The sequence below is a fragment of the Medicago truncatula genome, chromosome 3 (genome assembly GCF_003473485.1).
Source record: "Medicago truncatula cultivar Jemalong A17 chromosome 3, MtrunA17r5.0-ANR, whole genome shotgun sequence".
Lineage (NCBI taxonomy): Eukaryota > Viridiplantae > Streptophyta > Magnoliopsida > Fabales > Fabaceae > Medicago > Medicago truncatula.
In genome coordinates this window covers 43,246,261-43,272,813 of record NC_053044.1, presented here as the reverse complement: position 1 = coordinate 43,272,813, position 26,553 = coordinate 43,246,261, and the positions used below count along the sequence as shown (strand labels likewise).

Below are 26,553 nucleotides of genomic sequence, written 5' to 3'. Positions count from 1 at the left end.
ACACATGATGCTGCACGCACAGACCAAATTTTAATTTCCATAATACATGGCACTATGACAACAGGACATTCTATTTTTTGTTCAATTAATTAAATAAACACCTATGCATGGTTGTAAAGCAAAACCACAAACCATAACAACATTAATTAACGTGACTGCTTGTTCCACATACTGATCACTATCTACCATACATACCTCCAATTCCAACTCCTATAAATTCCATCTTTGGGAACACTAGTTTGGCAGATCACATTTCATAACTAGTTCAATTCAGTTTAATTATATATTATTATAATAATTAAGTACTAGTATTAGTCAAATAATTAATATAACATGTCTTCAATTGGTGCACGTTCAGCTGAAATTTTTGTTATGCAGAAGAGGCTGAAGGAAAAGATGAAAATAATGGAAGAGGAAAGAGTAAGAAAGGGAGAGGTAAGTGGTGATAATCAAAATAGAAAGGTGCAGGCAAGTTCAAATTCTAGTACTATTGGTAAGAATAAGGTGCACCCAGGAGTTGCACCCAATTCAGCATAATGATGACTAAAGAGTCTCTCACAAAAAAACAATTACAGTTTCTACTTTTTTCTTTCTTTCTTTCTATCTATATCTGTTTAGTATGATCAAAGTTTAAACGTTTGATCCTTCAAAAAAGAAGTTTAAATGTTTGTTTGTCTAATAAAGCTTGTTTAGTTACTTTATAGAAGTGAGAAAATACAGTCATTTATGATTTGGGATCTAAGTAGCTTGTAACATATCTCAAATTTGAATCAGTGTATCTACTTCAACATAACAAAGGGGTAGACTTTGTATTGAATTTGGACTTTCTACAGTTGTAGGCTTGTAGCACCGTTCTGTAATTGTAAAGGGTATAATTTCCTTTGTAATTTGTATCTATAATAATAAAGATCATTTCATTTCCATATTACTCCCGTAGTACCACAATGAGTGATGAATTTGACAATTTCATACATATTAAAAAAAATGTATAAATATTAAATAACGAGAGAATGAAAGAGATTCTCGGAAGTATGTTAAAGAGTACTATAAAGCAAAGTTAAAATAAATATAATTATATTATATGTCATATTGCGCAGAATATTTAAATTACAACATCTATACTATATATAAAGAAAATAATTTCTTTGAGCTCTTTTGGGTTGATTTTTTTTCTTTTCGAAAATACCCTCAATTTTGAATACAAATAACGCATGTAACAAATCGATAAGAAAAAATTTAAATATTAAAAAAATGTAACAAATACGATATGAATATATATATATATATATATATATATATATATATATATATATATATGTCTGGTTTTTTTTCTTTATAATTAAAAAGTGTAACAAATTAGATGAATATATTCATATTTACTTTTTCAATATCCAAAATATACCCTTAAACAATTTTTTTTATAATAAAGATTGTTGTTGGTGTTGTTAAAAACAAGAATTTATATTATATCTTTTTTGTTATATTATTGGTATCATTGAAATAAATAATCGTGATTAGTTTGATTTGTTATAGCTTGAAATCAACAAACATTTATATTTTTAGTTTTAATCAAAATCAAAATTTTATAAAAAAAACATCGTTAATAATTTTCAAACGTTATCGTGCCCGTCTTTTCGCCATTATAATATAACGATATTGGGGGCCGAAAAAAATCCAAAAATTTTAGTAAAATATTTTATGTTTAATTGGTATGCACTTATCAATATAAAAAGAAAAGTGTCATGAAATGTTTTTAAAACTAATTATTATTGTTTTCCCTAAAAAGTAATTAATTTAAAAAAAAAATATTAACAAATATTTACACGGTGAGACATGATTGAGTGTTTATAGCTCAGTTGGTAAGGACAATGCATAATATATACAAGGTCCGGGGTTCGAGCCCCACTATCTATATATACATGTATTCTAAGCTACACTTTGCTTACATGTCATCTCACAAATGCCCCTTTTCTAACTTATATTCTATAAGCATTCATCATGTGGCTCTCTCTTTTCTTTCTTTCTTTTTTCCTTTTTTCATCTATTTACTAAATGTTTACATATATTCATTCTTATATTTATTATATAACTTGCCAATTGAGCTTTGTAACTTCCCTCCCACTATCCATTCTTATTCTTACGTCTATTCTACTACATGTAGCTCTTTTTTTCTTCAATTTTTTCATCTACTAGTTACAAATTTATTGACCATAATTTATTATATAACGTCCGTTTAATTTGAGGAAAATAGTGCTAACTCATTCCTTTCAAAAAAAATAGTATAAAAAGGTGAAGAGATGGATCCCTTTTTACTGTGTAACTTATTCAGAGTTCAACCTTTTAAAATTCTTCATAGCCTCCCAATTCAACAATAGTATAAAAAAGTCGGGTGAGTTAAAATATATATGTGCCTTATGTACAACCTTTGTGTATATAGGCGTGTGAAATTTCAGACAACCAACTGATCAGACAACCAACTAAAAATCGCACACAAAAACTTTGTGAATATAGACAATATACTAGATAAAAAAAACTATTCATAATATAAACATGAGGCTCATTTGTTTCTCTAGAAACAACTGTCAAGGTTGATTTTTATTTATGTCCATCACCTCAGCACGGTTTATGATATGATAATATCATGAAAGCATGCTTGAGTATATTATTAATGGCCAACACAATTAGTGAAATCGAAGCTTGATTTTGTATCTACTGATTAGTATTTAAATTTTTTACTACCATTACCTACCTGCTACTGTGGGAAAGAATTCAATTCGTCCATGTATGAAAGAAAACAACACTACACGAACATGAAGGACAAAAGATATACCATCAAAACGACACATGGTAGCGTACCTAAAGAGTGTAGTAATATATGTTGTGGCTGTTTTATAAAAAAGATGTAAAGGTTAATTATTTTTTATCCTGCACAAATAATTTGATACAAAAATTATTTGGATTCCACAAAAATAAATTACATGGGATAACAGGAGAAAGCTTAATGACTTTGATAATGCCTTTAAATGAAAAATTAGATGGTGCTTGAATACGAATAAGTGTTGCTATAGCTTGCTACTATGCCAATCAATGTTTATATAAATTATTATTTAGATAAAACTAAGATTCATATAACAAGCTAAGAATGTGTAGCTGGTATAGGAATCGAATAAGACATGATTTCTTAGGTTACATGTTTTAAAAATTAAGTAGCTATAAAAACGATGATATATAAAGATCTAAATTCGAACTCAAAATCTCTTAACTTTTCTTAGCCAACATTACTTCTATAACATACGAACTCTAAATTATTATTATATTTTAGTCAATATGTATTCTCTGTAATTGAGTGGTAAGAGCTTGACTTTATAACCTGGATAAATATGGTTTAAATTCACGAGAATATTTAAAATAGGCTAAAATATGGTTTTGGTCCCTGCAAATATAGCGAGTTTGGGTTTTGGTCCCTGGTAAAAAAAAAATTTGAAAAACATCCCTGCAAAATTTTTTGTTTTTTAAAGTAGTCCCTGGACCCATTATTTTACTGACTTGTCTCATTTCTGTACATGTGGCGGATGCTGACTGTCATAACTTGTACATATGGCATCTAAATAGCAATTATTTTATTTAACTAATTAATAAACACTAAAAAAACCAAAAAACATATTTTTGAAATTTAAAAAACTCAATTAATTTTAAACAAACAATTTTCATTAATAAAAATTCATGCTGCCTAATAGAAATTCATCATGAATTTCGTCCCAAACCAAAAAAAATCATCCCTAAACCCATAATTTCATTTTAATGAAAAGTCTAAAAATTCATCCCAAATTCATTCACTAACTCATCTTCATGTTAAACGAAATTCACTTGTAGTAAATCACAAAGAGAGAAGCAATAGTAACAACAAAAAATTATTTCAGATCTGCTACTATACATCTCTTGAATCTGCAAGAAGTAACAACAAAAACCTCATTCAACAAATCCAAATTTTTACTCAAACCAATTTTTTTCAAATTGATTCCTTTTGTATCATGAACAACAAACAATCACGAAACAAAAACAGATCAAACAAAAACATCTGTCAACACAAGAAACAAATTAAACAAGAACAACATAATCTGCAGCGGCATAGCTTTCGATTTTGATTTTGATGGATTTCAGTCTAGATTTTCACCCAGGACGTTTTCCAGAATTTTGATTTGGATGAAGGTTTCGATTTTGAATGAAACGTCGAAGAAAAAAGGGAACGAAGAAGAGGTTTTGTGATGAAGAAGTGAAACGAAGAAGAGAAATAAAAAGATATGTGAAGAATAAAAATTGGAACGCAGGATCTGTGAAGAAGAAGAATGATGGAGGTCAAATGAAGAAGGTCCAAGGAAGAAGATGAAGAATGATAGAGGGATTGGGATGGATGAAGAAAAGGGGGAAATTGAAACCCTATTTTTTTTTCCTTTTCTGATATGATTTTGTTCATTTAATTTAATTAAATATATTCTTAATTATGAAAAACAATTTAATTATTATTAATTAATTTATAAATGTTTAAAAAAAAACTTGAAATGCCATGTATTTGCCATGTGGATGAATTCGTACAATCAGCAAGTGACACCTAAGTAAAATGGTGCCAAATCAGCAAGAAAGTGGGGCCAAGGACTTTTTTGAAAAACAAAAAATTTTGCAGGGATGGATTTCAATTTTTTTTTTTACCAGGGACCAAAATTCAAACTCGCTATATTTGCAGGGACTAAAACCATATTTTAGGCTTTAAAATATTGTCAGTGTCATTGTTATCAAAATTATATTTCCAGTGTTCCCCTATAGTTTAAAAATAATCTATACATTCACGAAAACAAACCAACATTCTTTTTTGTCTCTTGGATCTTTATATCTGTCTTTAGTTAGTATTTTTATTCCTTTGTTAATTTAGTCAATAAAACTATAAGAAGTTTTTTAGGATGTGTTTGTAAATTTGTATCCATTTTTTTTGGTGTATCCCATTAGAAACAGTCATAAAATTTAAATAGATAGATGCCATATGCTTTAATTTCTTTTTTAAAAACTATCCTTTTTTCAATATAGCAAATATTCGACAATTTCAATAGTATTTTTTTAAAAGTATTTGTTAAAAAGTCTAAAGAAAAAATTGTCTTGAAAATGATGCTTTCAACACATTAAACGTTTAAAAAGTAACATTTTCTACATGAAATTTATAGATTATTTCTAATTTTAAATCATTGACAAAGCCCTTTTTTAAAATCAAACAATAATTCAATATTATACAAACATTATGATCAAACTCGTGCAACACACGGATTATATATCTAGTTTTCATATGTATTCAGACTGACACTGAAGTGTTTTGAGGATATTTTCTAAAAGTACCAATAATAAAAACATTAATGTTTTTCTTTAAAAGATTAAAAAAGAAAAACATTTCTAACGTGGTTATGTCAAAAAAAGAAAAATAATAATAATGTTGTTGGGTCCATCTCCATCCTTTCCTTTCCTACAGGCTTAAAACTTTGGCGGGTCCACATATGAAGAAGCTTAAAACCCTATTGTTACAATCACTGACAACATCTACTACTACACAATGGAGAAGATCAACAGCAATGATCACGAAGATTCGAAACCGGTGGTTCTCATCACAGGTTGCACTGGAGGAGGTATAGGTAACGCGCTTGCACGCTCCTTTGCAGCCAACAGCTGCAGAGTTGTTGCAACCAGCAGGTCACGTTCAACCATGGCGGATTTGGATCAAGACCCTAAATTCTTCCTTCAAGAACTCGATGTTCAGTCTGATGAAAGCGTGAACAGAGTTGTGAATAATGTTCTGGATAAATTTGGTCGTATCGATGTTCTTGTTAATAACGCTGGTGTTCCTTGTGTGGGCCCACTTGCTGAAATTCCTCTCTCTGCGATTCAAAACACGTTTGAAACTAACGTCTTTGGTTTGTACAAAAAAAAATTGAGTATTATTGATTTATTGCTTAACATGATTCTTAATTCTAGTTTTGTTTGTTGGATTCATGTTTGTTTGAAATTGAAAAGTAGTTGTCTGGCTTTTTTGTAGAGATTTTTGTGTTCTTTTCAAGAATGAGAATTGGTTTGATGCTAAAAAAACAGAATGATCTCTGTGGTGCAGACACTCCTGTTTGAAGGCGTGTCACGGTACCTGAACACCGACATTACAATGAATTATGTCATTTTCTCGAGAATTGATCGGTGTCAACATATCAGTATCCGAGTGTCTGTTTCCGTGCACCATGCTTCATAGGGAATGATACAATTTTTATACTATTAGACTTTGTGTTTTGTGTGTTCAGTGCATTTGTGTTGGTATGGTCCAAAACAAAAGAAACTTCAATGTCATTTTGTACTACAGAACATGAATTTGTCGTTGTCTAGTTATATTAGTAGTACCAAGTACAATTAAGTGTAAACAAAGGTATTTGTATTTATCAATGTTGTTTGTAGGTTTTAGTTATTGAGTATCGCTTCTAATAGAACTGCATACATGTGCAGGTTCCATGAGAATGGTCCAGGCTGTAGTTCCCCACATGGCAACTAGGAAACGGGGAAAGATTGTTAACATTGGAAGTGTTACTGGGTTGGTATCTGGACCTTGGAATGGTGCTTACTGTGCTTCTAAAGCTGCTCTTCATGCTTTGACAGATACATTAAGGTTTTTTTTTCCAAACTTGTTTTAAATTTGGATATGTTGTTCATGTCTGAATCAAATCAACCATAGGGAAGTTATAGAAATCTGCTTGTTTTGATAGAGATTTTTGCTTTGCTATAGTGTACGTGAAGGAAACCTTGGTTTAATAGTGTTACAGTTACTATGCCATGTCAATGGAAATCACTGGTTTAAGTTGTAGAATCAGTCTCTTAGTGTCAGATTTCACTTTTGCTATGTATGTGCATGCTTTTAGACATAGTCTAATTCGTATCAATGTGGTAATTTGATGATAGTAGAATCTAGTGGAGTTTGTTAAGCCCTACACAGTACTTTATATGAGTAAAGTCCAAGTGACCATTGCAAAAGACAAATACTGAAATGAAATAGCTCATGATGGAGACGAAAATGTCTCTAAAAATTATCTTAAGAAAGACTAATTTGACAGATATTTAACATTTTTCAAAAAATTTAGATACCTTTCACTTTCGATGACTAGACTAGTATGTGTTGTTTAGAAGTATCAGATTGAGGCTCTACGAGTACTATATTATTCATATTAGGCATTACAGTACTAAGACCAAATTTTGGTGGATGCAACAATACACCATTTGGGATTTGGTGGCTGGACTCTGCCATTATTTAGTTTTGTAGTTGCTTGCCAATTTGACCTTTTTTCCTTTATGTTTAACAGTTGTTGTTATTTTCAACAAACAGATTGGAACTTGGACATTTTGGAATTGATGTTGTGAATGTTGTCCCTGGAGCTGTGAAGTCAAATATTGGAAATTCCGGCATAGCTATCTACAACCGCATGCCGGAGTGGAAACTATTCAAACCATTTGAAGCAGCAATCCGAGAGAGAGCTCTATTGTCTCAGGGGTTAAGATCAACCCCTACAGATGAGTTTGCTAGACACACCGTAGCTGCTGTCCTTAGGAAGAAACCACCTGCATGGTTCTCATATGGCCGTTATTCTACTGCCATGGCTGTTATGTACCATTTACCTCTCTGTGTTAGAGACTTTCTTTTTAAGAAAGCAATGAAATGTTGATCTACACCCGCTGTCCATCTTTATGGCAATCTCAATCAATAAATTGTACTCCACTTTGATAGCAGATAATATCGGGGAATCTCTTGTTAGGGGGCTTTCAATTGTAATATTTTACTCGAATAAGATTTAACCCATGATATTGCAACTTCAATGTCTTCCTTTGTACATAAATCAGTTATTATTTTATTTTGTGCATTGGTTAGTATAATAAAATCAATTATTATTTCTTGAGTAAGCTTCCTCTTTCAGAGACTTAGATGGTGGCTTCAGATATCTTTCCGGTCTTCCAATTCACAAACTGGATAATATTGATGGCAATATAACATGTACGGATTAAGGAGGATAAGTTGAGTTTTTTGATAGTCGAGTACATAATCAGTTATGGTGATGAAAGTGAAGGTGCTTCAGCCAAACACACTTAAAATCTAGGAAGCTTATCAAAAAGAGGTATGTGGGGAGTGAGTAACATAATGAGTCACATAACGTGGAGAAAAGCATAGGATATGGCACGCCACGTGTGTAGAGTAATGCTCAAGTTCACACGGGTTTAGCTGAATAACGTCAAGCATGGTACAATCTTTTTAGGTCTAGATCGTATCTAATAGGACTTAGGCTCTGAAACAATTGTTTATAAACACCAGTTGTAAATTTCATTTTAAGCATAATCAATCAAACAACAAAATTTCCTCACATTTGATCTATATTTTTTCCTTCTAGTTTTTACTTAAGATTTTAGTTCTCTTTTTTTTTTTGGTCACATTTAACATTCTCTAGATAAACTCTCGCAAGTGAAGGACAATAGTTCATTCCTCAAGGTAATCACGTTGAGAACAAATAAAATCACTATTGAGGACTTAATAAAATGAGATTGCTCAAAAAAGTTAGTTCATTCCTCTAGTTCTTAACGTTTTAGTTGAATACTCCATTAACTTTTAAGTTCGACAACAAATTCTAGTTATAAAAAATCCTTTGTCATGCTTATCATTTCTCATTTATATTTTCCTTCATCAAGTTTTTATCATTTGTTCTCTTGCCCGACTGGATTCACCATTGATAACAACTCCATGCCAGAAGCTTTAGAACTACCCTGCGGGCTATGGTACACTTGAAAGGTCCATCTGGAGGTCGCCATCTATACTAATCTATCCTGGTCTTCGCCTACTTGAATGTATGGTTAAATTCACCATCCTTTGTACATAAATCAATTATGTTAGTTTTTAAAAAATAAATTGATTGTTAATGTTATGCATGATTGGTCATCAATCCAATTGTGCCCCGGTCAAGTCATTATTTCTATATTAAGCTTTCTATATTAAGCTAAACTTTGGCTGGTCCACATATGAAGAAGCTTCTTGTTACAGTTACTAACAACAACATCTACACAATGGAGAAGATCAACAGCAATGATCAAGAAGATTCAAAACCTGTGGTTCTCATCACAGGTTGCAGCGGAGGAGGAATAGGTAACGCGCTTGCACGCTCCTTCGCAGCCAACAGCTGCAATGTGGTTGCAACCAGCAGGTCACGTTCTACCATGGCGGATTTGGATCAAGACCCTAAATTCTTCCTTCAAGAACTCGATGTTCAGTCCGATGAAAGCGTGAACAGAGTTGTGAATACTGTTTTGGATAAATTTGGTCGCATCGATGTTCTTGTTAATAACGCTGGTGTTCCTTGTACAGGCCCACTTGCTGAGGTTCCTCTCTCTGCGATACAAAACACGTTTAATACTAACGTCTTTGGTTGGTAATTCTTTTTATAAACAAAAAAATAAAAATTGGTTTTTTTAATTGAAAATATGTATAATTGTTAAAAGTTGATGTTCAAAAAGGAAATAGTTATGTTTGTAACAGCACATTTCTGTTTGAAGGCGTGTCCCGGTTTTAGAAACGTACTAGTGTTCAGTGTTCCACACCCTCACGACACTGACATTATGTTGAATGATAAGATTTTTATGTTAGACTTTGAATTTTGTGTGTTAAGTGCATTTATGTTTGTATGGTCCAAAACAAAAGAAACTTCAAGGTCATTTTGTACTACTTCAGAACATGAATATGTCGCTGTCTGTCTAATTAGGTTAGTAGTACACTAGTACCAGGTACAATTGAGTGTACACAATGGTGTTTGTATTTATCAATGTTTTAGTTTTTGGTTTTGTGGAATTTTTCTGTTGTGTTTTTTTGTGAATTAATAATTTGATTTGAATATCACTGCATACATGTGTAGGTTCCATGAGAATGGTCCAGGCTGTGGTTCCTCACATGGCAACTAGGAAACAGGGAAAGATTGTTAACGTTGGAAGTGTTACTGCGTTAGCCTCTGGACCTTGGGGCGGTACTTATAGTGCTTCTAAAGCTGCTCTTCATGCTTTGACAGATACATTGAGGTTTTCTTTTCCTATCTTCAAACGCTTGTTTTGATATAAATTGTTGCTTTGGTTTTGTACATGAACAATACGCCATTTAGAATCTAGTGTCTGGACTCTTCCAATCTGACCTTTCTCCTTTACAGCTTATAATTGTTGTTATTTTCAACATACAGATTAGAACTTGGACATTTTGGAATTGATGTTGTGAATGTTGTCCCTGGAGCTGTGAAGTCAAATATGGGAAATTCCGGCATAGCCATCTACGACCGCATGCCAGAGTGGAAATTGTTCAAACCATTTGAAGCAGTAATCCGAGAGAGAGCTCTACTGTCTCGGAAGTTAAGACAAACCCCTACAGACGAGTTTGCTAAACACACCATAGCTGCTATCCTAAGGAAGAAACCACCTGCATGGTTCTCTTATGGCAATTATTCTACTGTCATGGCTATTATGTACTATTTACCTCTCTGTGTTAGAGACTTTCTTTTGAAGAAAGCAATGAAATAATGATCTACACTCGTGCTGTCCATCTTTATGGTGATCACAATCAATAAATTGTACTCCACTTTTGAATGTCTGGCTAAATTTATCATTCTTTGTACATATATGTGTGATAATGGGTCAAATTCAATGTAAGCAAATAATTTGACCTCGAAAGTCCTGTTCCTGCTTTCAAAGTAATAACACATTTTAAATCTAGGAAGCTTGTCAAAAAGAGGTGTGTCGAATGAGTAACATAACGAGTCGTATAACATGGAGAAAAACAAAGGATATGACATGTCACGTGTGTAGAGTAACGCTCAAGTTCGCACGAAACACTTGTCTATAAACACCACTTGTAAATTTCATTTTAAACATAATCAATCAAACAACAAAATTTCCTCACATTTGATCTATATTTTTTCCTTCTAGTTTTTACTTTCTTAATATATTAGTTCTCAATTTTATTTTTGTCACATTTAACATTCTCTAGAGAAACTCTCACAAATGAAGGACAATTTTCATACCTCAATGCAATCACGTTGAGAACAAATAAAATCATTATTGAGAACTAATAGTTGAATACTCGAGTAACTTTTAAGTTCGACAACAAATTCTAGTGCTCAAAAATCCTTTCTCGCGCTTATCATTTCTCATTTATCTTTTCCTTCATCAAGTTTTTATCATTTGTTCTTTTGCCCAGCTAGATTCACCATTGATAACAACTCCATACCAGAAGCCTCTCCAAGAACTACCCTACGGGCTATGGTACACTTGAATAGTAAATTGATTGTTAATGTTATGCATTATTGGTCATCAATTCAATTGTGTCCCAGTCAAGTCATTATTTCTACATTAAGTTTCCTTTTTCAGAGACCTTGATGGTGGCATCAAACCTCTTTCTAGTCTTCCAATTCACAAACTGGATTAAGGAGAAATAAAAAATAAAAACATATACACTCCCAACCACGTGGTGTATTTAAAATTAAACTGAGAATTTGCCGTGCATGTACGCAAAAAGATGAACTGTGTAATATGATTAGCCAATTTTGTGCAGAGACATTTCCTATAAAAAGATCCAAATTAAATGTGTTTACATGGTGACCATCACCTTTTTTTGGTGCTTCATCACAGGTGAACCAATAACATCTGGTTTTTAACAGATCCCTGTACCGTGTGAAGATCTTGACCATTGATCTCCATATTATCAATGATTAAGATATATCATTAATCTTGACCATTAATCATGCAGAGATAAATGGTTAAGCTCTCCATATTATTCTCTTTTTTTTTTTTTTCAATTGGAGAGGATCCATTGCCCACCATACCAAAATTTATGGTAAGGTTACATTTTTATATAAAAAAAATGCACAAGTAACTTAAGCATTTGGTGTTTGGCAAATCAATGCATATGGTATGAAGTAATGCATTCTTTTTTTTACACTTATTTTAATCTTAACGGGTTCTTTTTGTTTTTTTTTGTGAAATCAATGATAAAAACTTTGCTTGTGAGATTGGTGAGAAAAGAGGGCTTTTTAAAGGTAAAGTGAGAAGAAAAGGGATGGAGAAGAGAGGATCATCTCTCACCTTACATGGAAGGTTTATTCTTCTTATTAAGATACTCTCTATAATATGAGCAACTCAAATTAAATTGAGAAAGAACATTGGAGGGATTTTAAAACATCTCCAAATGCTTTGACTCTTTATAACACTCTCAAAGAAAATATAGTCAAAAAGTCTTTCCCTCCACTCCTCTCCTCTCCATAAATACTCTTTTAAACAATGTGAAATTCTTTCCTCACTTTCTCTCCCCCACCCCGCACACATCACCCAAAGTCCTCCCCGCTATTTTCCTTCAATCTCTGAAACAGAGCATCACATTCAACCCACTTGGTACTCGGATTCTGGGCAAGCCAGTTTCCTTTCATTTCCCGGGCGACATGTAGTCTTGCTTCCATACGTTAATGAACTTTGTTCCAAGTATACCATTGCATAAAAATGAAATTCTGAATCTCCAGAATTTGCTTGTTACAACAAAGGCCGGCTACAGTATACCACATAGAATGTCAATGATTACCATAGTACATCATTCCTGATGGCTGAAGAGGCCGGAAACTAGGAGGTGCTGGAGCGTATTGTGTTAATGGTACTGGTTGTTGCTGTGTTATTTGCAGCGTCTGATTTGTAAAAGTTGGTAGTGGTTGTTGCTGTGTTATGTGCAGTGTCTGGTTCGTAAAAGTTGGTAGTGGTTGTTGCTGTGTTATTTGTGGTGTCTGATTAGCAAAAGGTGGTGGTGGTGGAACTGGCTGTAAAGGTGGGATGCTGCCATAACCATATGGAGAGATGACCCCTCCAGTTGACTGCACATATTGCCCTCCATTTGACTGCACATACTGCTGGGACGACGGATTGCAATATAAGGGATATTGACCTTGCAACGCAGGGGCTGCATTGTGCATAGTTGGTTGAGTTACCAAAACTGAAGGATATGAATGGTTTGGTACAGCAGTCATCTGTTGTCCTGACATGTAGACATGAGCATCTGAACTTGGCATTGATATCATAGGTTTTGATGTGGACTCGGACGTTAGACCAACACTCTTTGCCTCTTCTGCGGCAAATGTTGAGAGAACAGAACTCATGATCAATTGAGATGACGATGAAGCTGTAAGCTTATCTGCAACCTCAGCGGCAATTGCTGCAGCTGACTTTTTAGTTGCTGCTTCTGATTGAGAAGTTTTAATTGATGCATTCTGTGAAGAATCTTCGTTATCAAGTCGCTTTTGCATGTTGCTAGCCTCTTCTATTTGTGCTTGTGCAACCTAAAGAAAATCAGATAAGTTTAAATTTGTCAGCATTGTTATAAGCCAAAACATATCCAAGATTTAATAATGAAAGTATATATCACAAGTAATAAATGGCACCAGGCACAAAACAAGAACTCATTTTAATTTGAGTTAGGATTATAGAGCTTCCACCAACTAATTTTCCAATCAAAACTGCCTTTGACTTTATAAATAGAGCTAATTACACTGAACTCAACGAACCCAAGCAAATACTTTCTCGAGGTTCAGAAATTATACTCCCTATTTGAATTTTCATACGGCAAAAAATACCCTGCTGTTTATATTTGTTGAGACAATTAATCCTCGGAAGAAAAAGAAAGACCTACAAGGGAGGTGTTTGTTTATGTTTCATAAAGTTTAAGGAAGGGAGGATCAGCATAATTTGTTCTATACATGTTTTTACAACAAATGATACTTGGAACTGCAGTGAGCTCGCCATATATCAAGTTAGAAGAGATATATATAGTATTGTTAGATAAATAATTAAATGGTAAGAAACCCAAATATTTGATGAATGCACATCACGTTCTCATAGAGTCAATAAATTAGTCAAAATATGACAGCCTTATGGGAAAAGAATCATTCATGAATAGTACATTTACCTGCATCTGCGTACGAACATTCTCCAGATCCGATTCCTAACACAAATACCACAAACAGTAGAAAGAAGATAAGCATTTAGGAAAAACCAAAAACACATTATATCTGTCACAAATGCAAACGCACACTTATTGAGCACAAGGGCTTAACGACATACCTGTTCATGCAAAGCTTCTTTTAACTGAGATACTAGGGCTACTCTATTTTCTTCAACTAATTTAAGTTTTTCTATGCAATGTTTCAATAGACTTTGTTGCTCCTCGAGCTCCTTTCTCAAAGTTTTTCGCGTAGGATCCTTGGCTGAAAAAATACCAAAGAATATTAGAACTGTAACTTTCAAGATCCAGGTGTTACTTCTCTTCAGTTGTATGCTTACCAGTGGCACATGCAATATCAACATCTTTCTCTATCTTCCTTACACGCTGAACAGCAGACTTGCATTTACTCATCTCTGCATCTTCATTGGCTTGTTCACCGAGCACCAAATGAAATGCAGACACTATTTTTTCTGTTGTTCCTCCAATGGACAATTTCTGGCACCATATAATATCATGAAAGTAAGATTGTGAAATAAACATAGCATATCACTTTTAAGGATATAATCATCTAGCATCAATTCAACAATTAGTATAAAAAATGGGGAGAAACAGAGTGGAACTTAGTCGCACCGATTTGATAGAGCGAGAATCCCTTTTCAAAATTTTTACAGAATCCCTTTTCATAATTCGTGCAGAACGTGGTCTTTTTTTGCCGAATTCCAATGGCGGAGGAGAACCCTCTCCAAGCATTGCATCCTTAAGGTTTGGTACTCGAGACCCAAACACATTCCTTTGCTCCCATACTTCAAACTATAGTAAGAACCAAAATAAATCAATATTTATTCAAATCACATTATCAGCATTTATATGTCATATCTGAAGCTTCAGCCCATGCATGAATAATTAACAGCGACGATTTCATATTCTTTCACACCCCACTTTCACATACGTATTCACTTGAAAATTGGAAATATTTACACCAAATACTATAAAAGGGGGCTTACCAGTCTAGATACTGCACGCTTTCCACGATCATCATCTTTCGCAATAACATCTTTAAGTGCTGCAGGAAGAACCTTCCAGAATTCAATCACAAATTCCTTTCCGTTACGCTTGCTGTTCTGCAGGATGTCATTTGCAAGCCACAAAAGGGGGATTCTGTGAATCATATCTGATTTGTCAAATTGATTTTTCCATGTTGCAACAACTTGTTCTGCATTGCTCCGGTGAAATATACACCAATGTGATAAAGCTATATCAAAAGTTAAAGACGACAAGCTACTTTGCACCAACAAGTAGTAAACACAACAACAAAAGCCTCTTTCAGTATCAAAGGTTAAAGACGACGAGCTACTTCGCACCAACAAGTAATAAACACAGCAACAAAAGCCTCTTTCAGTAGCTAGTATATTAAAAAAGCATCCCCATGTTCTGCTAACAACCAATACGCATACAACAACAACAACCAAAAGCTAACTAAAAAAAGGCACAGCCAAGACAAACAGAAACAAATTAATATAGATAAGTATTCCCTTGAGCACCTAAAAACATAATCAAGTCCTAAATTGTTTACCAAAGTAACCTATCAAAGCATTGTTATATATGCAGGCTCTTCATGCAATCACAGATACCACAAACTCTCTCTATCTGTGTGTTGCTGCTTTATTTTATTTTATTTTATTTTTGGCAACTCGGTATCCGGCCCAAGGACCAGGAATGACTAATCCGGGTGACCAATCCCACCGTCCACTAGCGGGGCACAATTGAGGCACCTGGAAGATTTGAATCTGCAAGAGCACGCCCTAGGTGACTGCCTAATTTTAATTATTTAGAGCATACATACATAACCACATATACCACCAATTGAGCTAAACAATGCAAATAATTAACAAAAAACTATCATTCAGCAACTAAAAAAAAATCAATGAAGTTCATAATGCAAGAAAAAGAACTATATGTAAATTGCCAGATCCTGAAATTTCCAAATCAAGAAACAAAAAACAGAAAAAAGGATACTTTCAATGCACTGCTGAGTACTATTAAGCTTGGCAAGTTTATCCGCAAGTATCGCCTCCTTGAACTGATTTTTCGTGCTCATCTCTTTCCCTTCAACGGAACCGAAACCCTAGTGCCCTGTGAAGCCAAATTATCGAAAACGAAGAAAGTAACGCTTCGATTTTGGAACTATAAACCCTAAAACTGAATTGGGAGGAAAAAAAAGAGGTTCAATATCGAATTCTGTGGTAGTAGAAGAGAGGGAAAAAAAATTGAGGGGTGAATGAGTTGTGTATAAGAAAAGAAGAAAGGTGAGTTATTTGTGAAGGCGCGCGGGGAAGACATAGTACGGTACTGTACACCCCTAATAGCAATTTTTTTTTATACCTAAATAAAATCTTTTAATATTTAAAATTCATCTCTTTTAATAAAAAAAAAAAAATTACTGATTCAATCTCTTATACTTTGTATTTTTTGTATTTATAAGGTAAATTGTTAAAAGTTTTTACGGGGATCATTTTTATTTTCTTTTTTACCTTTTTTCAAGATAAGTTATTTTTATGATAACATAAATATTATAAAATTAAAATTGTTATTATATAATAAATATATCGCACAATCAAACGATTCTGACTCATCTAAAGTGAACAACTCACTTTAGAGTATGAAGATAATAGTATCAGTTGTCAATTAACAAATTAATGAAATATATGTATACATCATAACATATTAGTTTGTTCTTTCAAAAAAAACATATTACTTCCTCCATTCCTTTTCTTTTGATGTTTTAGAACTTCAACTATATTACAAAACTTTTGATGTTTTAGTGAATTTGTTATTGTTTTCTCAAGTTTACCCTCGTTGGAAAACACAATAAACTATTAAAGTAGTTGTGACCTTTGGTTTATCACATGTGAATTTAATGATAAATAAGAACATTTAAGTAAAAAATACACAAATATTTATATACTTTAATTACTCCTTAAAACTTGTGTCAAGAGCTAAAACATCAAAAGAAAAGGAATGAAGGGAGTAGTTAGTTAAAATAACATTTTTTTTTTCACTTTATTTAGAGATCCAAATCTAAAATCTTAACCAAACATAATCGAAAAAGATAAATGTTAACGAATATCTCTGGGACATTTTTTAAGCATCCAAAGTGGTAATATTTTGAAAATTTGTGCATTTATTACATTGAAAATTGAAATCTTTTTTTTTTTTTAAGAATAATTTCTTCATTAAAAAAAATGCTTAGAACACTCGTTAACAAGACTCATAAAAATAATTGTACCCAAAAATTCTTAAAAAAAAAAAAAAAAAAAACTGTACCCAAAATAAATAAATAAATAAAACTGATCAGCAAACACAAACATACGGTGAGTCAGCCTTATTAAGGCTAGCCTGTATTAGCAAAGAGTCAGCCTTTTTTGTTCAGCTTAAAAAACATGTCTATAAACATAGGATCAAGGTCACTCTCCATAAATGTAAGGGCAGGTGAAAACCGTTGAACTTCACTGAGTTTTAACTACCCAAAGCTATTTCAGTCAAGAGAAAAAACACCCTAAGCTCTTATTCGTTTTTCAGTCCAGAAAAGTTTTTTTCCAACGACAAGGAAGTTATCTCCACTAGGTATACTTTCTCTGGTCTCATATACTTTCTCTTGAAGAAAAAAAATCTTAATACGTGTGTGTGTGACTGGAGGGACGAGGGAGTACCGCAACATAGTAGTCTTTTAGTTATTTTCATTGGCATCCATATATGTTATTTTTGTATCAATGCAGAGAAGACTCGGTACATAGAAAAATTGACAAGTAACTCATAAATTTGTCATCAAGCCCTTGCAAAGATATACCATGAGCTGGTGCATGTGTATCAAACGAAACATAAGGTTTGAAGAACCAGTACACTGTACACACTACCAACAGAAGAGCAAATTTGACATTATACAAATGAAAACATGCATCAAAAAACAAAAATCAATCACATGCCATTAACGGAATGATCCCGCAATTCAGTTCCACAGAAGGAGAATGAGCATAAGCTAGAGTCAATTTTTTCCGTCAAAGTCTAAGATATTTGGGAAAAGGTACAATAAAACTAGTACAAACAGCAGGGAAAATATATCCACCCAAGTGGCTCTTAGTTATGAAGTTCTAACACTAACAAAGAAAATTAAGTCTCAAATGACAATTACACTAGCAGACCAGCCAAGATGCACTTTAAGCTTACACAATACCACTACCTAGCACAATGGGCATATTATGAAAGCTTCAAGCAACCAGATACAAATTGCAGGCTAATTAATTGCCTACTGCCTTGTACTCTTACCCTGTGCCGCAAGTTTTGCAGCAACTTGCTCTTCAGACAAAGGTAAATAATAGATCCGAGGAGTTGCAGTGGTTTTACGGAAGAGATCATCTAGAGTGACAATAGGTGGGTCCACTTTCTCGGGAAGGGGCGGTGGCGATGGAAGGTGTTCCCTAGCAACTGGTGGGGGCCTTACCAATGGTGGTGGAGGTGGGAGAGTAACTGGAAGATGTTGTTCCCTGTGCTGACGAGGGGAAGGCTCCGGCTGTGAAGAGGGTGGTGCGGGAGGAACTATTGGAGCACTGTTGACAGCAGCAGTTGGAGTGGGAGGAGCTTCTAACTTCATTTTCACTTCTTCAGGATCAACAAACTCGGCAATTAAGAGCCGCCCACCATTTGTAGGCCATTGCAAGTTATACACAGCATTTCGTGTTTCAATGGCCTCTTCAGTGGACGAGTACTACATCACCAAAAAAAAAATGGAAGATTACTTAAAAGTTAGCATCATATGATAAATGTAATAGCATACATTGGAATTTACAGTAACAGGAAGGGAGTGAGATAAGAACTTTCTTACAGTAACATAGCAATGGGTCTTTATTTGGTCCATCCAGAAACTGCTGACGCTCCCAGTTTTCCCAAGAAGTTCTTGCACTGCTTTTAGGGTAAATGGACGAAGGAATTGATCAATCCTGAGGGAATTTGTTGGGGCTCTTCGAGATGGTGGAACTGCCAAAAGAAACGTTTAGACTCAAAAAGCAAGAGACGGAAAACACAAACACACACTAATCCCGGCAACAAAGTAAAATCTATAAAATAAGGATACTGTACAATGTATATTACAGACAGAAATACAGCTATACGAATACATACAACCAGCACCAACAACTAAACCTTATCTTCACTTAGTAAATGCATACAATCATGGAAAATCGACGAATAAGAGATGTGCACAAAATGTATCTTCAAAAAGCAGTTAAGAGTATAAGATATGCACAAGATGTACATTGTGAAGTGTCCAAAATTAAAATCTAACAAGTGCCAGGAATTCATTTGTTTATTAGTTCAAGATACAGCGTAGGAATTGAAAATTAACATTCAGTAATACAACACTTGTTATAGGAGTATCAGTTCTTCATAAATTTTCCGCAATTCTTATATCCAAGTCAACTTACCAATGCGTTCTTTAGGTGTATCATCAGTTGCAGATGAATTAGACCTAGATAAGTTGCGCTTCAGAGTAATTTGCCCGTCCTTGGGTGTAGTAGCAGATCTGGGAGTAGTGCTTTGCAGATCTGCTCCTTTAACTGCCTCAGTGTTCCATCTGCGTTGCCTTTTTGCAGGCTCATTGTTCCCAACTAATGTTTGTTCTGTAACAAAAACTCCAATCATCATATATTTTCTTGCTTGCTCTTGTATGTACAGAAAAAACATAAGATAATAAGTATTTCGGTATAAAAAATATATGCGTACCAGGATATTTTCGCTTCTCAGTCAAGGAAACAGTACTAATGTTCATATCTTGGTGGGTATCACTGTTTCTTGCGGATACGCCATCACCCACAACTATTGTTTTGCTTTGCTCCTTCCCCTTAAGGACTTCATTATTCTCAACTTTGTCACTAAGTTCATCATTAAACTTAGAATCATATTGCCTAATCTCAGGCAAGTCCTCTTCCATAGAATCATCACCAGAACTTCTGTCCAAGTTCAACTTTTCTGAATAACCTACATCATCACTACTATTGGTTTTGTTCAACTCTGGACTCGTAACATTGTTGTTATTTGCTTCAACAGATGACTTTTTTTCATGCAGCCCTCCAACATCCACTGAATGCGATTCATCATAAACAGGTACATCATTTCTGGATGATGGTTCTTCCACCATCTCTTGCCTAACATTATCTTGTTCTAATTTGACATTATTAGCAATTATAGTATCCTTTAGTTCATTCTTTTGATTAATTGACACAGAATCAGTAGAAAAAGAATCAGATTTTACTTGAGTCCCTATTATACTAGGGTTGACCTCAGATACCTGGTTTTCTGGAGCGGAAGAGTTGGGCATGAGATTGTCACATGGAGGCTTTGTGTCAGACTCCAGTTGGGGCTTTGAGTCCTCACTGTCCAGCTGCACCTTTGATTCCTCATTCCCTAGCTTGATTGCCGAATCCTCATTATTCTTCTCAGAACTATAAGAATCCTGACCATCGACTACTACTTCTGTTGATACAGTCTTGGTGACGACAGTCTCAGTTATCGTAACAGTGGTCTCCACATTAGAAGGATGGGCAACAGCCTCCTCTCCCGCGTTAGCAGATTCCACATGTTCACCTTCTACATCCATTGCTGACACACTATTATTAGCGTCAACTGGGTCAGTGACACCATCCTCGTCAACATTCTTAATACCGTCATTATCCAAAACCTCTGGAACCTTCGCTACATTATCAGTTTCAAATGGTTCAACTACACCACTATTCCCCTGTTCAGAAGCTTGAATTGTACCAAACACTTCAGCGTCCACATTAATAGTCTTGGAATCTTTTAACTCATCAACTTGAGTGTCCAAACCGTTAGCCTCGTCCTTCTTCGAACCCTCGGCTGCCTCCTGTTCGGGGGAAGCCTCGGCAGCCTCCTGTTCCTTTTTGCGGGCAGCCTCAGCAGCCTCCCTTTCCTCGCGAAGGGCTTCGTCCAAACGATTAATTAAATCTTCCTTCAAACCTTTGGTAACCAACTTCCTTCTTTTCAGTTCCTCTTTCAGCTCTGTAACCTTCCACTTATCAATAGGCTTATCGTCCAGAATCGGGTATTTTGAGTTTGATGACATTGTATCCAAAATATAATCAATAAAACACCTTCCTTAACCTGAAATCAAACATTAAATTCAATAAAAACAGGGTTCCACATGAATTGAAAACGAACAACAGGGTTCGACATTAAATAGCATGAAACTAAAATAAATGTATAAAACAACCTAGGACACACAAATTATTTATCAAATTACAACCTTGTTAAATTATTTTGGTCCCACAAATATACCCAGATTGAAAACAGCAGATCCAAGACAACCCAATAATTTCAAATAACAATTGTTGATAATGAAATGGAAAATATGCATATAAAAATAAAAAGGATTAATTTTTACCCACAGTGATGATAATTTGGGAGAATCGAGAATATTGCGTCGCTTTGTACACCGAAACCCTAATTGGAGAAGAAAACGATTGCCGAAGATGAAGAAACAGAAAAAAGCATCGAAAATTAGAGCCACGAACAACAAAATCGAATGCACCCAAATTGATTTACTCCTGAAAACACTGAAGAAGAACAATGACGAAAAAATAACAGAAAAGAAACGAAAAACGCAAAATTAAAGGGAAGAATGAGAAAATGGTTTATCGAAAACAATGATGAGAGAAAATGATTGAGGTTTAAGAGAGTGTATGAAATTGGTTCTATGAAGATTTTCTAGGGCTTCATTGTTTTTGTGTTATTTTTATTTTTGTGTTTTGGTTTTTAGGGTTCGTGTTATGTGATGATGCCTTACCTGAAGTAATACCGGATGGGGTCTCGTTTCCGCTGCTGCAGTTAGCAACAAAGATTTGGTACTTGTTATTCCGATAATACCCTCTAACACGTGGCTATAAGTTGGTGGATAATTTTTCAAGTAACAACATACAAAAGATTCTTAGAGCATCATAATCGTAAATAAAAAAAGTCTTTAAATGGGTTTAATATTTTATGTACAATATTTATGTGTAATTTATAAATAAAAGTAATTGTTAGAGATTCAATGACTCCAAAAGTGTTGAACTAAATAAAAATTCTTAAATAGTCAACTAATATATTTTAACACGTGTATTTAGAAGAAAAAAAAAATCGAAGAAAATAAAGAATCGCATGAACTTGAGATTGTGGGACCAATTTCTATTTATATTTTTCTATTTTAATTGTGGCCATTGTTAGTTTATGAAGGGAGATAATCCTTATACAGTTGTTGGTAACTAATAGACACCCATTTTTTTATTCCTTCAATAGGGTCTTGAACAGGTTAGGGTCTTTATTAAATAAAAGACTTCTTATTAGAGATCCGCTTAGAACACTTGGTTAAACAAATGGACTCAAAAGCAATGTCCAAGGTCATAGTATTTGCTTGGCAACTTCTGCATGATAGGTTACCTACCCGTCTTAACATGTTATATCGAAAGGTGTTAGTTGACTAGGAGACTGTTGTTTGCGTGTTTTGCGGACGGCTGGTGAGTCAATGTATCGTCTTTTTGTCACTCGTTCCGTGACTCTTTAAATTTGGTATGATATTTCTAAGTGGTTAAGGTGGGAGTTAGTTCTTCATCGCAACATTGTATGTCATTTTGAGAGTTGTGGGATTGGGGAATAGGAAGAGAGACGGTTTAGGTTTGTTGTTGATTTGGCTTGTTGTTGTGTGAACGGTATAGATCTCTCGCAATGATAAAATATTTGTTTGAGGAACTCCAATTATCGAGTCATTAATGGATCGGGGGAAGTTCTCCTATTGGTAGTGGTTTCGAGGAAAAAGTATTAGTAGTCTCTGCTCCTTTTACAAGTGGGAGTTGTAGCCTGTCATGTGTTAGTGTCAGTCGGGTGTGTGGTGGTTGTGGGTCCAGGACCCTGGGTGTGTTGGTGTGGTTGACTGGTTGTGCTTGTCTGACTCATCAGGGTGGTTTTCGCCTTTTGTTTTCTTAGGTGCGGTGTTTCTATGTGGGACCTCTTATTATGAGTTTTTGGTTTTTTGGTGTTTGTAGGTAATATTTTCTTCATGTAGAGTGAGCAATGTTTGTTTTTGCCTTAGTACCTTTAGATTGGTGTTTTGTACCTTTGGATATATCATCTATATACTACTATTAAAGTTGATGCCCTATAAATTTCCCATTTTGCCCCTAGGAGGGGTATTTTTGTAATTTTCTAATTGGTGGAATTGTGTTGTTGCCACCTCACCATTATACGGGTGCATTTCCCATTTTGCCCCTCACAATTTTTTAATTATTTTATAATTTTTATATTTTTGATAACTTTAACTATTTTTCAATTTTTTATCCCAAATTCAGTTGCTTCTACATTGTCGTTGTAGAAGATTAAGGTATCGCTTGATCCGGGTTTTTTTTCAACTTTTCTACATTTTTAAGGAGAAGTTAGGTCAAACATAGTATCAATTAATTACTTACTAAAAAAAAGTAATTTTTTTGAATGCATAAAATTGAATGGAATGAGCTTTGACCAAAAATTGTCGAATGTTACTTTAAAAACTACTTCTCGATAATTTATTTCACCAGCACCTCTTTTTAACTCACGCTGTTTACTTACTAAAAAAAAGTAATTTTTTTGAATGCATAAAATTGAATGGAATGAGCTTTGACCAAAAATTGTTGAATGTTACTTTAAAAACTACTTCTCGATAATTTATTTCACAAGCACCTCTTTTTAACTCACGCTGTTTACTTACTAAAAAAAAGTAATTTTTTTGAATGCATAAAATTGAATGGAATGAGCTTTGGCCAAAAGTTGTTGAATGTTACTTTAAAAAAACTACTTCTCGACAATTTATTTCACAAGCACCTCTTTTTAACTCACGCTGGGAACCTTTTCTTTTATTGTTTAATATTATATTTCAATATGTTTTTTTCCTTCCATTTAACTTTTTTTTTGAACTGTTCCATTTAATTTTTTAAGGATGTTCCATTTAATTTTATTATCTTTTTATCGCTTATATATTTAATTTCAATATTGTTTAATCATCACAACTCCACAAATATTTTTATTCACGCTGTCATTAAATGATACCAAATATTTTATTTCCAATTTTTATGTTTTTAACTATTTTTCAATTTTTTGTCCCAAATTCAGTTGCTTCTACATTGCCGTTGTAGGAGAATAAGGTATCGTTTGACCCGGCTTTTTTTCAACTTTTCTACATTTTTAAGGAGAAGTTAGGTCAAACACAAACACAATATCAATTAAGTACTTACTACAAAAAGTAATTTTTTTTAATGCATAAAATTGAATGGAATGAGCTTTGGCCAAAAGTTGTTGAATGTTACTTTAAAAAACTACTTCTCGACAATTTATTTCAAAAGCACATCTTTTCAACTCACACTGTGAACCTTTTCTTTTATTTTTTAATATTATATTTCAATATGATTTTTTCTTCCATTTAATTTTTTTTGGAATCGTTCCATTTAATTTTTTTTTAAGGAGGTCCCATTTAATTTTATTACCTTTTTTTCAAAGGAATTTTATTATCTTTTTATCACTTATACATTTAAATTCAATATCGTTTAATCATCACAACCTCACAAATATTTTTATTCACGTTGTCATTTAATGATACCAAATATTTTTATTTTCTTTCTTCAACCTCGCAAATATATACGAACACACATATTAGCGCTTAGAGTAATACTTTATATGTGTCTGTTTTTTGTTACGCTACTGTGTATAATTTTTTTTGACGTTGCATAATGCGTATAATTTTTTTTATTCTTATCTTCAAAAAAGGTCTAGATGCCTAGAAAAATTATACTTATATATATATATATATTTTGCACCCTTATATTGTAACAAACTATGCATATCTTTTTCTTATTCGAAAAAACTAAACATATATGTTTCCATGACACCAACAATGTAACAAATATAATATCATATAATATAAATTCTTATCTTTTTGAAAGACACCAAAATATACACTAATAAGTAACATTGATAAATCATAATGATTGAATTTTAGCTCATGATAAGGTTTTGACACAATTGTTATTTTAGCTTCTGGTACTATGGTTGAAAAAAAATTGATGTATGTGGGTTATTTTAGTTTTTGTGGGTAATCATAAAGCCATAACAATTTTCATATTTGGTTTATTCTTTCCTATATGATTGAGCCGTACAAAAGTTGATTGGTGAAATTTGTTTTGGTCATATCATTGACGTCCAAAAAGTTGATGATTCAGAAATTTGTGCATTTAAGATCAGGTTGATTTGATGATACAAAAATTGATCACATAGGAATATGTTAGCTTCTTTCGATATCAGAATGAACAAAGGGAATAAAATTAAATGATGTATTATTGTATCTTTATATAGGACTTTCGATGTCAAGGGATTATGACTACATTAAGGATCTAAAAAATGATTTGGACATTTGAAAAATAGGATTTGGAGTGCTGGATTCTTGGATTGTAAATGGTAGTAATGAGAATCAACACATGAAGCTCATTATTTGTGATGCAAAGATTAGATGAGTTAGTTAAGATTTGTTGTAATTTCCTTTATGATTTATCAATGTTACTTATTAGTGTACATTTTGATTTATTTACATTTTTTGGTTTCTTTCTCGAATTTAGGGTGATCGAGTTCATGTAATAACTCGGTATAGAGAATTGGAGCATTGAAAGGCTTTGATCGAGGAAAACAAGACTTATACTTTGTATAATTGTCATGTGTTTGATAATGACATTGTATTTAATCTCTTTAGGGTTGTTTTTGGTTCTGATACAAAGGTGCAAAAGTATGACAAGTTAACTAACGTTCTTACTCATGAATTTCGTTTTAAGTCATTTAAGGAAATTCAAGATGGAAAATTCAAATCTGACATTTTATATGATATAGTTATGTGCTTTAATTTATTTCTTTGTTTTCTCCGATTATAATATTATTATAGATGTAATATTTTTTTTAAGAAATCATCGGGCTGCTTCATGAGATTGTCAAGACAACACCAATTGGGACTAGAAAGAAACCGTGTACGAACATTGTGTTGAAAGATAAAAGGTATTATTTTCTAATTTGTCAACATCAGATGATAGAATTTTGTATAAGTTTGATAATGACCTGAAAGATGTCTTTCCTTATGCAGTGAGAATATAGTTGATGTAACACTATGGGAAAAATACTTCGTAGCTTGATCATTTACCATCTATTTACCTTGAGTTCTTCCATTTTGTAGTCATTGGCAACCCAAATATATGTAACAATTGGTCAGGTTCGAGGCTGCTCATCAACCTACATTATCCGGTTGTTGAGAAGTTTAAGACTTAGTAAGTTTGCATTATGATTTCAAAATATAGTATTAGAGTAACTTATTATTTCACAATTTGATTTGATTGTTTTTTGACCATGTTTCTTGAATTGTTGTCGTGACCTTAACACTT

General features: G+C 33.4%; 4 protein-coding genes across 6 annotated transcripts; 2 read left to right on the top strand and 2 right to left on the bottom strand.

Annotated features, from left to right (window-relative positions):
• Window positions 1–5,499: 5,499 nt before the first annotated feature.
• LOC11414023 (short-chain dehydrogenase RED1) lies at window positions 5,500–7,968 on the top strand. 2 transcript variants are annotated; one of them, XM_039831636.1, is made up of 3 exons: window positions 5,500–5,972; window positions 6,526–6,685; window positions 7,397–7,968. In XM_039831636.1, exons 1-3 carry the CDS (start codon window positions 5,594–5,596, stop codon window positions 7,731–7,733), a joined length of 876 nt encoding a protein of 291 aa, XP_039687570.1. In that variant the 5' UTR covers window positions 5,500–5,593; the 3' UTR covers window positions 7,734–7,968. The 2 variants fall into 2 exon arrangements, with proteins under 2 accessions (XP_039687570.1, XP_003602014.1); XM_003601966.4 differs by having other exon boundaries at window positions 5,508–5,951; window positions 7,397–7,928.
• A 1,124-nt stretch (window positions 7,969–9,092) lies between these two features.
• Window positions 9,093–10,948, top strand: LOC11416117 (short-chain dehydrogenase RED1). The gene is made up of 3 exons (XM_003601965.3): window positions 9,093–9,475; window positions 9,960–10,119; window positions 10,275–10,948. Exons 1-3 carry the CDS (start codon window positions 9,118–9,120, stop codon window positions 10,606–10,608), a joined length of 852 nt encoding a protein of 283 aa, XP_003602013.2. The 5' UTR covers window positions 9,093–9,117; the 3' UTR covers window positions 10,609–10,948.
• Window positions 10,949–12,173: 1,225 nt separating this feature from the next.
• LOC11422191 (regulation of nuclear pre-mRNA domain-containing protein 1B) lies at window positions 12,174–16,421 on the bottom strand. Its single transcript, XM_003601964.4, has 7 exons — window positions 16,082–16,421; window positions 15,070–15,317; window positions 14,696–14,875; window positions 14,404–14,560; window positions 14,185–14,327; window positions 14,030–14,065; window positions 12,174–13,403 (listed from the first exon to the last, which is right to left on the bottom strand). Exons 1-7 carry the CDS (start codon window positions 16,161–16,163, stop codon window positions 12,648–12,650), a joined length of 1,602 nt encoding a protein of 533 aa, XP_003602012.1. The 5' UTR covers window positions 16,164–16,421; the 3' UTR covers window positions 12,174–12,647.
• A 1,597-nt stretch (window positions 16,422–18,018) lies between these two features.
• On the bottom strand, window positions 18,019–21,945 carry LOC11408942 (formin-like protein 5). Of its 2 annotated transcripts, none has more exons than XM_024779760.2 (5): window positions 21,516–21,945; window positions 19,841–21,235; window positions 19,543–19,737; window positions 18,945–19,096; window positions 18,019–18,827 (listed from the first exon to the last, which is right to left on the bottom strand). In XM_024779760.2, exons 2-5 carry the CDS (start codon window positions 21,195–21,197, stop codon window positions 18,369–18,371), a joined length of 2,163 nt encoding a protein of 720 aa, XP_024635528.1. In that variant the 5' UTR covers window positions 21,198–21,235; window positions 21,516–21,945; the 3' UTR covers window positions 18,019–18,368. The 2 variants fall into 2 exon arrangements, with proteins under 2 accessions (XP_024635528.1, XP_003602011.1); XM_003601963.4 differs by having other exon boundaries at window positions 21,520–21,944.
• Window positions 21,946–26,553: the final 4,608 nt, after the last annotated feature.

Excerpts from the sequence above, each read along its gene's own strand:
- LOC11414023 (XM_039831636.1), top strand. The coding sequence starts at position 5,594 with ATGGAGAAGATCAACAGCAATGATCACGAAGATTCGAAACCGGTGGTT. Across the intron at positions 5,973-6,525 it reads TTTGTACAAAAAAAAATTGA|GTTCCATGAGAATGGTCCAG; the intron begins GTATTATTGATT and ends ATACATGTGCAG. Across the intron at positions 6,686-7,396 it reads GCTTTGACAGATACATTAAG|ATTGGAACTTGGACATTTTG; the intron begins GTTTTTTTTTCC and ends TTCAACAAACAG.
- LOC11416117 (XM_003601965.3), top strand. The coding sequence starts at position 9,118 with ATGGAGAAGATCAACAGCAATGATCAAGAAGATTCAAAACCTGTGGTT. Across the intron at positions 9,476-9,959 it reads GTTTAATACTAACGTCTTTG|GTTCCATGAGAATGGTCCAG; the intron begins GTTGGTAATTCT and ends ATACATGTGTAG. Across the intron at positions 10,120-10,274 it reads GCTTTGACAGATACATTGAG|ATTAGAACTTGGACATTTTG; the intron begins GTTTTCTTTTCC and ends TTCAACATACAG.
- LOC11422191 (XM_003601964.4), bottom strand. The coding sequence starts at position 16,163 with ATGAGCACGAAAAATCAGTTCAAGGAGGCGATACTTGCGGATAAACTT. Across the intron at positions 14,876-15,069 it reads AGCGTGCAGTATCTAGACTG|TTTGAAGTATGGGAGCAAAG; the intron begins GTAAGCCCCCTT and ends TTCTTACTATAG. Across the intron at positions 14,561-14,695 it reads ATTCTCGCTCTATCAAATCG|AAATTGTCCATTGGAGGAAC; the intron begins GTGCGACTAAGT and ends ATATGGTGCCAG.
- LOC11408942 (XM_024779760.2), bottom strand. The coding sequence starts at position 21,197 with ATGTCATCAAACTCAAAATACCCGATTCTGGACGATAAGCCTATTGAT. Across the intron at positions 19,738-19,840 it reads TGAGAAGCGAAAATATCCTG|AACAAACATTAGTTGGGAAC; the intron begins GTACGCATATAT and ends TTTTTGTTACAG. Across the intron at positions 19,097-19,542 it reads TACACCTAAAGAACGCATTG|TTCCACCATCTCGAAGAGCC; the intron begins GTAAGTTGACTT and ends TTCTTTTGGCAG.